The 15,420-nt window shown below is 40.8% G+C and overlaps 1 protein-coding gene across 1 annotated transcript in view; it reads right to left on the bottom strand.

The window, feature by feature from the left end:
• The window catches only part of PTPRG (protein tyrosine phosphatase receptor type G), a 413,639-nt gene that overhangs the window by 95,649 nt on the left and 302,570 nt on the right, over positions 1-15,420 (bottom strand). The window contains exons 7-8 of the mRNA XM_042799608.1: positions 8,506-8,663; positions 3,523-3,715 (exon numbers count right to left, since the gene is read on the bottom strand). Coding sequence (XP_042655542.1) covers positions 3,523-3,715; positions 8,506-8,663 — 351 coding nt within the window. The remainder of the gene's footprint in view (positions 1-3,522; positions 3,716-8,505; positions 8,664-15,420) is intronic.

Below are 15,420 nucleotides of genomic sequence, written 5' to 3'. Positions count from 1 at the left end.
AAGCAGTTCTCAAGAGAACTGTTTTAAATCAGCTTTTGCCAACAGGAGGAAGGAATGAGATAAAGGAACCAAAGAAAACACTTCTTGCTAAATACTAACACAAAAGGAAAACTGGAGTTTTCACTCCCAAGTGAAAGATTAGCCCTCTACATTATTTCAAATTACCTAAAATATTTTCACCATATTGTATTCTGATGATTGAAAACACTGGCCCTCCCTTCATTGCCTCTTCAAAATTAAAAAAAAGAGGAGGGAGAGGAGAGTAACTGCAAAACAAAAGGCTCGTAACATTCATACTTGCTAATAAACTGGATCCAAATGCACAGACAGTTTTGGTTGACCTAAAATAGCCTTTCCCAGAAGACATTTTATTTACCAAATACCACCACTTACAGGGCTTTGCTAAGGAAATACTCAGAGGACTGGCATGAAGTGAGAAAAAGTTTTCCTCCAGTGTATCTGCAAGTTACGCTACTGGTCAAAGTTCTGTGACCTGAGATAGCTTTGATAGCTGGGAGAAAAGACATTCCTGTTTGGTGCCAAACTGTTTAGGATAGCACGTTTGTCAATGGACAACTGCAGAGCTGCATCGCTTTGTGCTGATCTGAAATTCCCGATTCACTGGGGAATTCTGAAAATTATTCTGAACATTATGCAAATTGTTCTGGGCAAATTTTCCTCCAAAATAAGAAAGGCTTACATAACGAACGCTACACTGTTTTCTAGATTAGCAATACTGCCCACGGACTTAATAGAGTGTGACAGAGGAAACAAATTGCAAAAATTCACACCGACAAACAAACCCAAACTTCCCCTCTAGAGCTGAAGACCATCACAAACCGTATCACCTTGCAGCAAGTGAAAGACACATTTTCGTGACCTTGCCTTTTTCTACAATACACAAATCTAAGCATGGGGAGGGTAGACAAGTGCCAAGATATGACAGCCATTGGTCACATTGCTTAATGCAATGTGGAAAGCATTGAGATGCAACCATGAGGTGTGCAGAAGAATCTGCATAAAATAAATTTGTTATGCCAACCCTACACTCTTCTATCTGTATGCTAGACTGTCTGGCTGAGTAGCACTCTGTTCACTCGCTCCTCAGTACTTTTGCATGAATGACACTATATAAAGAGGTACTGTATTTACTAGCTGAATAAACAATAGGTTTTGCTTTCACTCAAGTATTATGACTTCAACTCATTTTATTTATATGTCAGTAGTTCAGAATGTGCAGTGGACCAGGCACATCATCACCGTTCACCTTTGTCAAAGAAGGGGCCAGAAACATCCACGTTGCTATATCTCTGGAACAGTTATAACTCATCCCTGTAACCTTTGGAGGATATGCTACAATCCATTTTGTAGCAGCAACACTGCAGCAACCTATTTATTTTTAAGTTCATGAAAAAAATGCACCTATTTTCAGCGTCTCCTGGTGTGCACACAACCCAAAAAGTGACAAGTTGACAGAGCCAGTACAAAAATACTGGCTGCCCAGTCATTAGCCTCCAATAGCAAAAGCTCAAGGGAAAAAAAAAAAAAAATCACCAATTCTAGCATCATGCCTGCCATTAGATGGCACGCTGAATGGTGTCAGATCATAGGAAATGCATGCTCCCCCACCTGAGTGTCTCTCTTGAGCATGTTGTAAGCTCAGATTCCCAGGCAGGCAAGAGTACAGAGCATTGTGGTACCTGGACATGATGGGAGAGGACCCAGAGAGAACCTGCTCAGGAAACTAGTCCCCAGGCACGTAAAGTGTCAAACACCCAGGCACCAAGCTATCTAAATGTGGACTAATGGTTGTACAGCTCCCTTGCTCCTGTAGACTGGCTCACATCATGTTAACTAAGCCATGTGTGCTTGATTGAATCTGGGCCTTAGAGTTCTTAAAAATCAAAGTCAATGCAAATCTTTCCATTTATTCAAGTGGTCCTTCAGTATCAACATTTCCAGCTTCAAGATCAGCCCATTAACTACAAACCTTAGCATTTGTAGAGGTCTGTCAAAATTGTGGGTTTCAGTTATTTACTATGGGGGTGAAAATCACCTAAAACATTTTTATAGTCTTAAAAAGCATCCAGTGAAGCGAGGAATATGCAGGCATGTGGCCAAAGCAGTAAAATCTTGAATATTATACCACATGTACCAGAGGTACCTTGGCTGCACTCGAAATAAAAACTAGTCAGTTTTGTCACTTTTAACATAATGTAACCTATTAACTTTCATCACTGTTCTGGGTAAGTAATATGTACACAGGATATGACTGAAGAAATAAATATTGACACATGTTGCTGTTAAAACACTGATTGAAAACTGCAGGCCAGAGCATCAGAGCAGAGCAGGGTATTTTCATTCTTAAGATCTCCTTCTCACTTCTGATGTAAATTCTTCATCCCAAGGCTGCCTTTAATGTACATGAGGTTTGTGTACGTGTATATTATATATATATATAAATAAGCACACTCATAGAATAATGAGCCCTGAGAAATACAGTCTTCCAGCACTCTCTTGGGAGGGTGAGGTTGCTGAACACAGCTGTTTTCATGATTCACGTCCTCTAAAAACTACGCTCTCTGTGCCTGGCCAGGTGAAAATGCCAGGTATGAAAGGGAAGCTTGTAAATCTGCTTAGCTGTTTCCTTCTGGCAAACTGCCTCTCTCGTCTTTACCTCTACCTAGAACTGGTTAAGCACCAAGCACTTTTCAAGACTGAAGACTGGGAAGTACATGTCATTCCTCCTACCTATAAATAACACCATTCAATAAAATAAAGGCAAATAAAGGTAGTAAATGATATTTATTTCTACTCTTATTTTATCCAGTACACATTCCTCTCAGAATTTTTGATGTGCTCCTCTAGCCAGGGCTGTCTGTGCCAATGCAATGACTGCAACCTCCCTCCCACCCCCCTCCATCCAGCTCATTATCCACTGTCTGACAGAAGCAAGCACCAGCTGCTCTACAAAAAGGCACATGAAACACTTCAGCAAGACATTAGAAAATCACCTGCCTATAAGGAAGAGGTTTTTTCCCCCTGTCACCATTACCAACAGATTGATACAAACGTTGAATTAAAAGGTCGATGGCTCTTCAGAAGTCTTGTTACTGTAAAAATGAAACCCATAACCATATCTGGATACTCAATTCCCATTCAAACACCCAATGAGTCCGTGCTAATGGGGTTGAAATTTTACCTCTGACCTTGTCGCTTTATGTTTCCCTTTTTTTAGATATCTCTCTAAGGCCCTACAACTAGTTGGCAGAAACAGAGACACTGCCCATTTGAGACACATATTCTGGGGCTTTATTGCCATGGCACCTTGTGACAGAGTTTCACAGGTAATTGCAGGCACCCACAGGATTAGTTAATTTATTGACACATACCAACAAGGAATGCCTGCATAACTGCATTGTTTATTTGGTAGCTCACAGCTATCCTCAACACCATTTGATGACAAAGTAGACAAAAAAATTCTCCTATTAGTCAAGTGCAAAATTTGTAAGTGCAATCTACCTTTGGAAGCCTCTGTGCCAAGTGGATTTTCCAAGGCGTCTGTCATATCTTGGCTCCAAGCATCCTTCACGGCAGACTTAGACACCTTTCTGTTGTTCAGGCTTTGCTGCGGTCGGAAGTTATTCCTCAGGTACTCCACGGACTTGACGTGGTCTTGCTGTTCAGTGGTGAATATGGAATAAAACGCCTCCAGCTGATTGCAGCCATCATGGCCGGGGAGAGAAAGGACATTAATTAGAAAAACAATGTGGTGAAATCCAGGTGGCTGATAAGAAAGTAAAATGGCAGGAAGTAAAATGTTGATGCCAAGACTGATAAACCACATAGGAAGTCAGGCTGCCCACTGAAATCACTGCCAACTATCTTATCTCGGCACCGTGCTTATCCTGCCCAGCAAGGGAGAAGGCCTTCTAGCAACCTGTGGATGTCTGTCATGGGCAAGGAAACATTTGCCCTTGGACCCCTTGTCTGGAAGGATTTCGTGTGTGACACAGCCTGACAAACCCTCCTTGCCACTGACACCGTTTTGTTTTGCTGTATCGCGTCAAAAAGTGCTTCCAGGTCATTTCACCCCAAGAGCCTTCTCCAGGACAGGGCAAAGCTACTTCATCTCCAAATATCTTACAAAGGTTAGATGCCAGGCTCAGCTTCATGGACAGCTTTTGGAGCACTTTTGCAGGAAGGTCACTGCAGCTGACACACCTTTACAGGATGGACACCCAAATCCATGAGCTGGCTTGTCCAGGAGCAGGTCAGCAGCAGAATGGAGCAACCTCAGGACCAGCAGCTCCAAGTGTCCTGACCTCCCTATCAACAACTTTTCCCTCTGATACCTAACTCCAGGGTGAGAAAGTAACACAGAATAAATGTATTTAGGCGCAGTTAGCATATACTCCTCTGGGAATAAGTTTCTTCTGTTGGATTCAGATCTGAGCTGTTTTTAATAAAACGTATTAACCTGCAAGAAAGAACTGTAATTGGAAAACTTTTCTGTTACTTCGTCTCTTAGTATTTCTTAGAAAGAAATTTCTAGCAAACTAAGGTGACGATATTTTCAGCTAGTGTTTTTCTCACAGCTATCAAGGTCAGTATAGCATTTACTAATAGCTTGTTATCATTCAGGTCAAGAACTAGAATTGGTTATGTTGCTGCTGGAAAGACTGAGCAAGACAGAGCTGAGAAGGATTCAGTTCTGATATTGTTTACATCAACATCAATTACATATATTGATAGTATGGATTTTGGGAGTACAGAATCTGGCCCAAGACTTCAAAAAGAGACTTGAATTACACTCACAGCTTAATGACAGGTCACTTTGAAAGCTAAACCCTTTTCAGTAAGTGCATCTGCTCTAAAAGCTATGAAGAAGTGTGTGAGTCCTGAAACCTGCAACTGGGAAAAACTGTCACTGTAGCCTCTGTTGATAGTACTGATAAAAATAATCAAAGGAAGGTGTAACAGAGCAGTTAAGTATCCTCCAGTCAATCAAGAGGCACTCACTACCATTATTTAATTTCCCTTCAAACCAGTAATCTGAATCCCCTTCTGCTTTCCAGCTTGACCAGTCTGCTGAGCTTGATAATCCTAGTTATCAGGCTGAAATCTGCAAAACTTCTCTGACCCCCAGGGCAGGAGAGAGTCAATTTTTACACATTTCATTTAAAAAATAAGTCCCCTGGAGCAGGTGGTGCATTGAGCTGGCTAATGGAGATATGTGTAAGAACATTTTCACTGGGAGCAGTGGATGGATAGCGGGAGGGAGGAAGGATGGACCTCACAGCTTTCATCCTGAGTTTGGCAGCTCTGCACTAAAACCCCAAAACAAGGGAACCGAGTCCCGCTCCAGGCAATCACCTCTGAGACTAACAGGACCACTCGGGCTTGTACATTTTTAGCAATAGCTTCCCCCTAATCACAACTACTTTTGCTGTACAAGCAGGGAAACTGAGGCAGAGGGACAGCAGGTGACCAGCCGGGAGGGGTGACAGCCACTGACCAGTTCCCATCGCAGGCAGGGAGCTCAGGTATCACTTCCAGCCTTGCAGGTACTGACGGTAGGATTTGGATTGTACTTTTTATGCATGTTAGATGAATGTCCTATTCCCGGGTTCTCAACTGCAATTCTCTCTCTGAATCTTCAGAGAAACATCTTGAAAAATCTTGAAAACCATTTCCTAATTATTAGCAAGAGCCCATCAGAAGAACCCATTGAAGGATGAGTTAAAAAAGGGGTAAAGGGATTATTATCTTATACATTTGTCTTAAGAAAAGAAAAAAAAAAAGTGATGATCCTGCTATGACCCTCTATTAAAGCACAGATCAAAACTTTTGTGAATATTTACGTATCTTTGCACTTCATACACAGGAAGCAGTTTTGATGAAGTCAGCTAACAGGGCTTAAGGTTACTTTATAAAAGCTCAGGAACTTGGGTAGCAACTGCTTCTCTGAAGTTGAGTCTGTAGGCTTATACATCCATGACATTAATTGAATTTTTAAACTTTCAGAGAGAACTTGTAAAATATTTTCTTCTGCCATGCTACCTTAGGGAGGTATAATTGCATTTTAACAACTGCCAATTCAAATATGATTTTTAACCTTCCCCTTTTTATGTGCTGAAGTATATATAAGTCATTTCAACTTCATTTTTACTATAAAAATATTATCTACCACAAATGATAAATTAATTTATCCATAGCTGCCAGGAAAAAAAAAAAAAAAAAAAAAAAAAAAAAAGAGCTGCAATCAAGGAGCTACATTCATGCTCTTCAAGGAGTACAAGAGCTCCTGTTCAGACGAAGAAATCAAAAGCTGTTGTAAAACTATTGCAGATACAGGGAAACCTGATCTAAAACTCCGAGTCATGTAATTACAAACCATCAAAGCCTGATGTGCACAGTTTTCTAAGGGCTGGATATACAAATGGCAATTAAAAATACTGAAACTGTTATAAGCACAATGAGATACTCTGAGGTATGCATTACGAGAGATAATGCCATGCTTTGGGTCACTGAATGCACTTAGCTTTACAATGCATCTGCAGGGTGACACAGCTTGTCCTGTTTTGTTGTCTAATTATCACGAAAGATGACGATGATGGAGCACTGCGAATGAAATAGTGAAGCCTCCACAAATGGACCAGTTCAGTGCTGTCCTTTTTACAGCAAGGTATTTTGCACAAAAGCAAGGATTTAATTGGAACAGCAACAAAGCTTAAACAATATCACTTTCCCCCTCTGGGATTACAGGCTGCTTCACAGGGTTTGTGATAAAGAAGGTTAAACTGTGGCAATGGATTATGTTGCACTGTTTCTGTTACAGGAACAAATAATAATCATAGCAATGGCAGGGTGGCAGGCTCTTAAAATACACCCATCTAGAGCTGCCAAGGGGAAGAATACTATTATTTATTCCATGTGTTGTAGTATCAATGAAAGTCTGTCTACACACAGAATTCCTAGCCCTTCATCCACACATGCATGCATAAAGCAACACAACACCAAATATTAAAGGCTTGACTTGGCACAGTTAATATGTACAGCACAGAAAAGAAGCTATGCCAGGATAAATTACCTTTATACCATTATAGAGATGGCTATAAGTGGTATTTACCAGTTTATTTGCATTTGTTAAAAAAGAAGTCATGACCCACCTGATGCGTATACAGGGTATAAAACTGAGTGTGGGCCAGGCCTCGCAGCCACCAAATAATAAACAGTAAACTTATTGATGTAGTGAAAAGCTACAAGGGATTGCAAGTATCCTGCAGGCAAGGACAGAATTCAAAATGATCTTGACAATCAGAGAAATAGCCTGAAAAAAACAAAGGGTCTGATTCAACCAGGACCATGTGCAAAGAGTCCCACGCTTCAGCCAGAACCGTGGGCTGCATGAACGCATGATGTGCTCAGCACTGCTAGAGCGCGCTCTGGGAAAAGCCTCTAGCAAAAGGGTTCCTGCTGACCAGGAGCCGAACATGGGCAATAACATCATACTTTTGTGAAAAAGGCAAAATAATACCAGCACGGGCGGCTGGACACATGAATCCTGCCATGTCCCTCAGCCTTGGGAGGGCCCCAGCTGAAGCGCTGCAGCCAGTTTTGAACACAGCACTTGTGTGTGTGGATGAAAAGGATGAAAGAGTCTATGGGAGAAGCAATGGGATCTAGAAAACATGAAAAAAAGCCAGGAGCAGGGGCATGGCAATCACCTTCCACCCTCTTGAAATCTTTGAGAACCAGCATGTCAGTCAGGATAACCCAGTGAACTATTCACTTATGCTTTACAGAATTAGGGTGTTTAAAAAGTTTGTTTCCAGTGGGTTATGCCAGATGAATAAAAGGAAAGACTAACTTCAGCAGGATGGCTTTCTAAAGACAACAATCTTACAATGTCAAAATACACTTAACTGGTAAACATCTGACTCCATCTAGCCATTACTTTATCGGGAGCATTATTCTCCAAGCAAATCCCAGACATCGTGTCTATTTGCATTAAAAGCTGCTATGTGCTAATTTTAAAGATTTGTGCACCAGCTCTCTGAGCACATAATGGCAGCTTTACTGTGTTGTAAAAACAGTTAAGCATGGAGAATTAATGGAAAGATGTCTTTTCTAATGTAATTAGTTCAAATTACTAAATGTGAGCAGAACTGAAATCACTCACTTTACTTTCAAAAGAAAGTTTCAATTAAAAAGAATAAAAAGGAACTCCATGTAAATATTTACATCACAGCTTAATTTAATCTTAACAAAAACAATACCAAATAAATCATTGAAAGGAAACTGAGTTTCATGTTGTACTGTCTTCTTAAGACTGATGGCTCATGTTCAGAAACGATATTACTTAAGGAAAAAAAATCACCGACACTTCCTTTTTTGTCAACAGAAACATTTTTGTTCCCAAAATTAAAATGGCAGGTTTTGAAAACACTGTCTTAAAGAGGACAAATCAAGATATGGACTTCACTAACCAAATAAACACACCTGATGGTAAGAAATGGGAACAGGCTTCCGAAAAACGATCCACTCCACAATCTCACTACATGGAGGAGTAGTCAGCGAACCTGCGTAGCGGTAGTAACTCCCCAGCGACGTTGGCAGAAGGTCTCTCAGCACAAAGGGATCCAGAAAGGTCTCCTTCTCTGCGAGGAAGATTGACAAGCAGAATTACACATTTTTTTACGTGTCTTTAAAACAGACATCACATTGATAGGCAGCCTAACAAGGTGTAATGGCAACAACATATTTTATCATATATATATAATGAAAGATGAAGACACCCTATCAGGAAGGCTCTGTAAGAGTTGATGTGTTGATTATTAAAAGAGCAGCCAAAATGCTAGTCAATCCTATACCGAATACGCATGCTCCTATTTTGAATGTGTGCAGGTGTGAAATGCCCTTGTTATCCCACTGGTTTATGTTAGAGTAGAAATAACACCACGTTCAGTGGTTTCAGCACTCAGTAAATGGCTTTTCAGCCTGACAGCAGTGAGGCTTCGCCAAGACCCGGAGGGGACAGAGCCTGGCCCCAGTGGTCCTGCTTGCTGCTGCCCAAGCCAAGAGCACCAGGCAGAGTATCCGTCCCACCGCTGGCAGCAGGGGAAGGGGATGCAGGAGCGGGGTCAGCCCCTCTGCGGGTTGCTGAGGTGGAGGAGGCAGACCCACGCCGCTCAGCCCACCACCCCGGGGAGCTGCCAGGGGCACGAGCTGAGGCGCGGGGCTGCAGGGCAGCCGGGCACCCTCGGAAGCTCAGCGCGGTGCTCGGAGCAGTGTCCGGCCGGTGCTCGTTTGGGGCCGCCTGCAGCCGGCGCTGCCAGCGGCGCTTCCAGGGGCAGTCAGCACCGCACCAGAAATACATTTCAGAGGCAAAACCACCACCCTTTTCTGCCTAATCCAAGAAACATTTTCTCAGGGTCCAACAGTCTGGGGACAAACTCTTTCCCCTGAGAAGCTCCTTGGGCAGCCTGAAATGCAAACCTAAGCACTGAAGGCATTTAGCTTCAAGTAACAGTGACAAGCTGGTAATATTTAACACTATGAAGAAAAATAAATAAATGAAAGGAGGGAACAGCTGCAGGCAAGACAATTTCCCTGCCATCCCTGAGCATTTATCCTCTGCAATTTATGTTGACTCACAGGCCAAAGCTCCTGCTCAGCCTGTGCAAAGGTGTTCACTGCCTCAGGGCGTGCTGACACACCAGGCTCTCCCATACATCTCTATCCCTCACTTTCTATATTCTTCGTGCCTCGAACAAGAGTCCACATTTGGGTAGCAGGAACGCTTCTCGCTCTGTCTCAGCCGAGCTGCTAAGCAAGCCCACTCCTCCCGCAGCAGAGCGGGGAAGCAGGTAGGCTGGTGATTGACACACACATCTTCCAAAGTCAGGAGGAAAAGAAAAAGGATGAAGTCTGCAGAATTCACTTCCACAACATCCCACAGTTTTCTACAAGTCTTGATCAAATCAAGAGTTGCCTATACCTCTGAGCAGCAGCCTGATAGTCATCAGGATTTTTTTTTCCTCCACTGCTGCTGCAAGGTGCAAATACACGATGCACTTCAGACTTCTTCTATTCTTCTGCACAATATCAACAGGTGTGCAGTGTTTTCATAACTTTTAGTGTTCCAAAATATGAGTAATTCTGTTAAAGTCAAAGTATACATTGGAACAGAATACTGCAATCTCTTCATTAACAAGTTCTTTCCTTCTAATCTAAGCAGATATCAACCATTTCTGTATCTCCAAAAGGAAACAAACAAATAATAAACCACATTTTTCCCTTTTCATAGCATAACCCTGGGAAAAAAAAGTATAATTAGATAATAAATAGTAAAATATATATGATTGGCCAAAATTCAAAAAGATTCTAATCAAGAAGTTATAATCACAGTAAAAGGTCGTATTTAATTTGATTGGCTTATTTTTATGCAGGAAAAATTGGTTAGAAAAACTATAAACTCAGTCACAGGACTTGATTTCCAAATGCAGCACACGTACATCTTCACAGTGAAATTACATGCGTTTTCTATATATGAAACTGTCTCTCTCTATATGGAAGCTGAGCACACAGTGGACCACTATGAATCTGAAAGAGTATTTGAACATGCAAACATCCTCTTTGCATCAACAGCCAATGACTATATACGAAATAGATGGGATGTAGAGGGACATTTTGAAAAGAGCTTTCCTCTTGTAGTTAAGAAAAAAGTTTCCATTTAAATTAACAATTTAGCTATTTTAGCTTTTATAATCTTTTATTTAGAATGATAGAATCACTTAAGATGCTGGATAAACATTCTGTGAGAAACTGAGAATATGGACTATCCCTTTATCAAAGGATGGCAGGAGAATGAAGCTCATTTTACACTTTCAAGGATTTTTGTGCCATATGCTGACAATATTATATTTTAATAATTAATTGTTCATCAAAGGAAAAGATGAAGAACAGGGATGCTAAATTCAAAGTTATTCAAATTGCAAAAATGAATAATGCATGACTTTTATATTAAATACACACTGTATTAAGTAGTCTACATTTCATCCAACTCTGTCTTTCATTTTTAAACATTTTGAACTACAATATGAATAATCAACCAAGGGAAGCTTATTTAGACAGAGAAATATCTTATTTGAATGCAAACTGGAAGTATCCGACTATGATTAAATTTTGGCTATCAATTAGGGAGGGGTTTTTCCTAAGCATTTGGAAAGTCATAGTCAGTTGTGCAAAAGAATATTTCTCGATGAAAAACTAGCTTTGCTAATACACAGTTTAAGTAGGGCAGGGTGTACTCTAATTTTTCATGGCTACAAGCAATGCTATAAGTTTTTATTAATGAATTCCAAAGATTTAAATAAAAAAAAATTACATATAATTGGATTAAAATTACTGCTAAAATAGATGATAATCAATTGATTATGTTTTAATAACATAACACGTTTGAAAACATCATTCATTTGTATCACTTCCACCTAGATGCATGGTGCAGAGTTTTCGAAACCAGAGACACAAACAGATCTTCATGTGAAGCTTAAAGAAAAAGAGACCTAGGGACTCAGGAGTCTACCTTCCATACCCTTCAGGAGCATATAGAAACAGTAAATGCCATTAAGTTATGTTCCTAAGAGCTTGAGACATTTTTGAAAATGGGATTTCTGAAGTCATGCCACTTTTAAAAATTTTAAATTGGTTATTATTGTTGGTAAAAATGTATGGAGAAAATTTACAAGGTAAGGAACAGCTTTCACTGAATACAGTAGAAATATTTTATATACATACACATATATGTGCATATATATAATTCCTGCTAAATAGGAAAGAACAAGGTTGGGAACAATATCAAACCTTTCTTCACTGTCTTTTATGACCAGTTCCTACTTCCCATTTTCAGTGCCTGGGATGGGCATGAATTGTGCCCAGATGGCTGGGAACAGCCTGAGCAGGGTGAGTTGTTTCTAGGAGGAAGAAAGTGGACAAGGCTGGGAAATACAGGATCTACAAGACAGTGTTTGCTGACAGGTACTAGGAAATAACTGGCAGACAAAAGCAATAAAACTCACCGATGAAAACATGTGTTCACCTGAAAATACCTGTGAACCACTGCAATCAAGGCTGTAAAACCAATCCATAAGCCACCAACTTGTTCTTACACATCAATTGGAGCCCCACACCAAAGCTGTCTCTTCTGCTGCTCCTTGTCTTACTCCCATCTCAGCACCGGACGCAGACAGGCACCCCAGCAGAAAAAATAAACAACTGAGAAATCAGAGCCCCAGAGATTGTAACCCCCCTTGCACTTGAAAGCGTTCCTCTGGGAAAGCAACAACAAACGTGCTGCTGCGGCCACCACTCCCAGGCAATGCAGAAAATAGCAGCACCTGAAGCCTCCACTGAGATGCCCCAGTAATGCAGCACAGCCAATCTGATTGACAGTTAACAAACAGCAACACTTTGTTTACAGCACCAAGGCTCATAAAAAAATGTTCACTCTCATATTTCTAAAGGAAAAATTAGCTAGTACCACAGATTCATTATTGACAATTAAGAGAATGAATGTGAAATTTAAACTACTGAGTGTTCCACAGCATAAAAAGACAATATTGTATTTTAACTCTTACATTCGCAAAAAAAAAGAATCAACAGAGCCAGCTGATATTCATGTCTACCTCTTGGTTAAGCTATGTGAGAAGTCACACCCAGTGTGTTCTTTCTTTGGGCTGGTAAATCTCCCCACCATTCTGCATGGGACCAAGGGCCATTTTTTGTACCACCCAACCCAAAGGCAGATCAATTGCATGCATGCTTTAAAAAGTTGACCTATTTACACTCTCTATTTGTCAAGGCATCATCTCTAGATGTGAACTGATACTGAATTGTACACAATAGTTTCCCAGGCCGTGGAAAAAATCAGTTCTTAAAACAGATAGCAGGATTGGTGGATCTCCACCAACTGATGCAGTTTTCACAAGCTGATGCCAACAAATATTATATTGCAAGAGCCATCAATTGAACATTTTGAGTTCAAGGACTGACTTGCTAAAAATACATTCTGTAAAACACTGGATAAAGACAGACCTGAATTTTAACCAAATCACTGTAGAATAAGAGGCTTCTTGAGATATGCAGGTAAACAGCACAAACTTATCTGTGATCAAAACCCTTTTTAAATCTAACAGGAACTTGGATTGGAGATCACAAGAAAATAACTATATGCCAAGTCCATTTATATCTCATGGAATGCTTTGGGACTTTCATCATGCTTTTCTGTAATAAAACAGGAACTTGGCTGCATTGAAAACAATATCTTAAAATGAGCTTATTTCCAAAATTAACGTATGTACAACGCCTGATAGGTGGAAACGTTACCCAGCTACACTTTGAATAACTGAAATCTGCAATACCAATATGAAGAGCTTTGAAAGTCTCCCAAATTTGTTAAACAATGTTACTGCCAATTTCATTTTCACAATGAGCCAAGTAATTCTAAAGCTTCTGCATTCAAACATTTAAAAAGCAAACACACAAAAATAATCAAAAGGACACCATGCCATACACCCACTGAGCCAAAACTCCCCAGATAAAGCAGGCTGCACACCATAGCCAAGGACCAGACTCACGGTGGTGATTTTAAAGATGAAATTACAAATACTGTATGTTACTTTAACAGAAAAGATCAGCAGATGAGTACTTGCTATAAAAATCCAGCATGAAGAGCGGTTTCTGACAGTCCTCTGTATTCAGGGTAAGTCTCATCATTTATTGTGCAATTATTTTTCTCACTTTTATTTAGTTTTTTAAAAACCAGAGCCTCTGCTGAACAATATAAAGAACCGTAAGGACACAGAAAGCACAGCATGGTGGGGAAGAAGGGAATGAGATAATAACACAGTCCTGCAGACTAATTTAATCTGAGTCAACCAGTGAGTGGTACAAAAAACAGGAGGAAAGAAAAAAAGGCAAGTCTCCTATGCAAAAAAAAATACTGAAGTTGAACATTTCCATGCCAGATGTTGGTCTCAGGCTTAATTTTTCTCACACCCTCACTTAAAACAGCTTAGGAGGAAACGGTTCAGCTGGGGAGGAGAGATCTTAACTCTTTAAAGAAGTAAAAGATAATTCTGAATCTTTAATGCTGAAGTACTGCTGATGCAGAGCATGGCAGTGTGGCTGTTGCCATTCCAGACTGGGCTGAGACTTCTCCAGGTTTTGCAAAACCTAACCTGAGGCAGAGGTACATGTGGAGACAAGGCTGGAGGGATATGGAGACTAAGAAATACAGAATGGTCACCAGGCATAGGAGGAAAAAGAAACAATGACAAGGAGTTTAGAGAAGAGGAGCATCCCTGGAGCAAGCTGGACGCTGACAGAGGTAGGGCGAAGTGAGGCAGAAGCAGCCAGAGGAGCGTGGGCTGTTCACGTCTGCTCCAGCAGAGCCAGAGCAAAACCACATGTTCTCGGACTTCACCGCCCCTCTCTTTTCAGCAAACACCCTCAAAACCCACCAGCAAAGCACCCAGCTCCTTCCCCCCGCAGGTGCTTTGTTCAGATTCAGCATCAACCTTAGTTCTTACTTTTTAATAACTGCAATCTTCTTTTTGTTAGTTTGAGTGTTTTCTGTGCAATATATTAATTCTATGTCAGTTTGCTGGTCTTTACTCAGGCATGACCAACACTGCTTTCTGCAGAGCAGACAGGTGAAGGACCAGAGATTTCCAACACTTCTATCATTTATTCTTTCAAATGATACAGACCCCTGCAGCTATGCACAGAGCTGCCCTATATAAAGGTGTGAACTTATCACCTCTGCTCTCATCTTTATTTCCCACTTCCCTCCTCCTCCCCTTTGGTCCACAGCAATCGTGTCCTGGCCCCTTTCACATGGCTATTCTGACTGTGAACACAAGAACAGATCAGAAAACAAAAGAATATATCCAGATCATCCCCCAGGAAAAAGAAATGCTTCTCCACACTTCATTCTTGGTTTAACACACCATGCTGCTCTCCCTTTGATGGCCTTTCTTGTTCCAAATAGGGCTGCTGCTTCTTCAAAGTTTTACTTTAAAAGATGAGGTCCCACAGCATCACATCTCACCCTCACCCCTCTCCCCCGCCTTTCTTCTCTACAACCCCTGGATATTTGGTGCAGAAAGCAAACAGCTTGTCAGGTGGTGTTATGGTTAAAGTTGAAAACAAAAGCAAAAAAACCTGTCATGCTGCTAATGGTGTTTTCTTGTTATTATGCTTTCTGGTGTGATAGATCCACAGGGTAACTAACACTGTCTGGATTGCTTCCTTTTCAGTGCTGATTTATTTTAACAGGTTATTCATTGCCTTTTTGCCTAGGACAACTGGAGACGTGCAACATATTCATTCCCTATCCTTTTTTATTATTAAAGC

Source organism: Tyto alba, unplaced genomic scaffold (assembly GCF_018691265.1).
Source record: "Tyto alba isolate M040663 unplaced genomic scaffold, T.alba_DEE_v4.0 Super-Scaffold_3, whole genome shotgun sequence".
Classification (NCBI taxonomy): Eukaryota; Metazoa; Chordata; class Aves; order Strigiformes; family Tytonidae; genus Tyto; species Tyto alba.
Note: the sequence above shows the minus strand (reverse complement) of the source record. Positions and strands in the feature narration are given on the sequence as shown.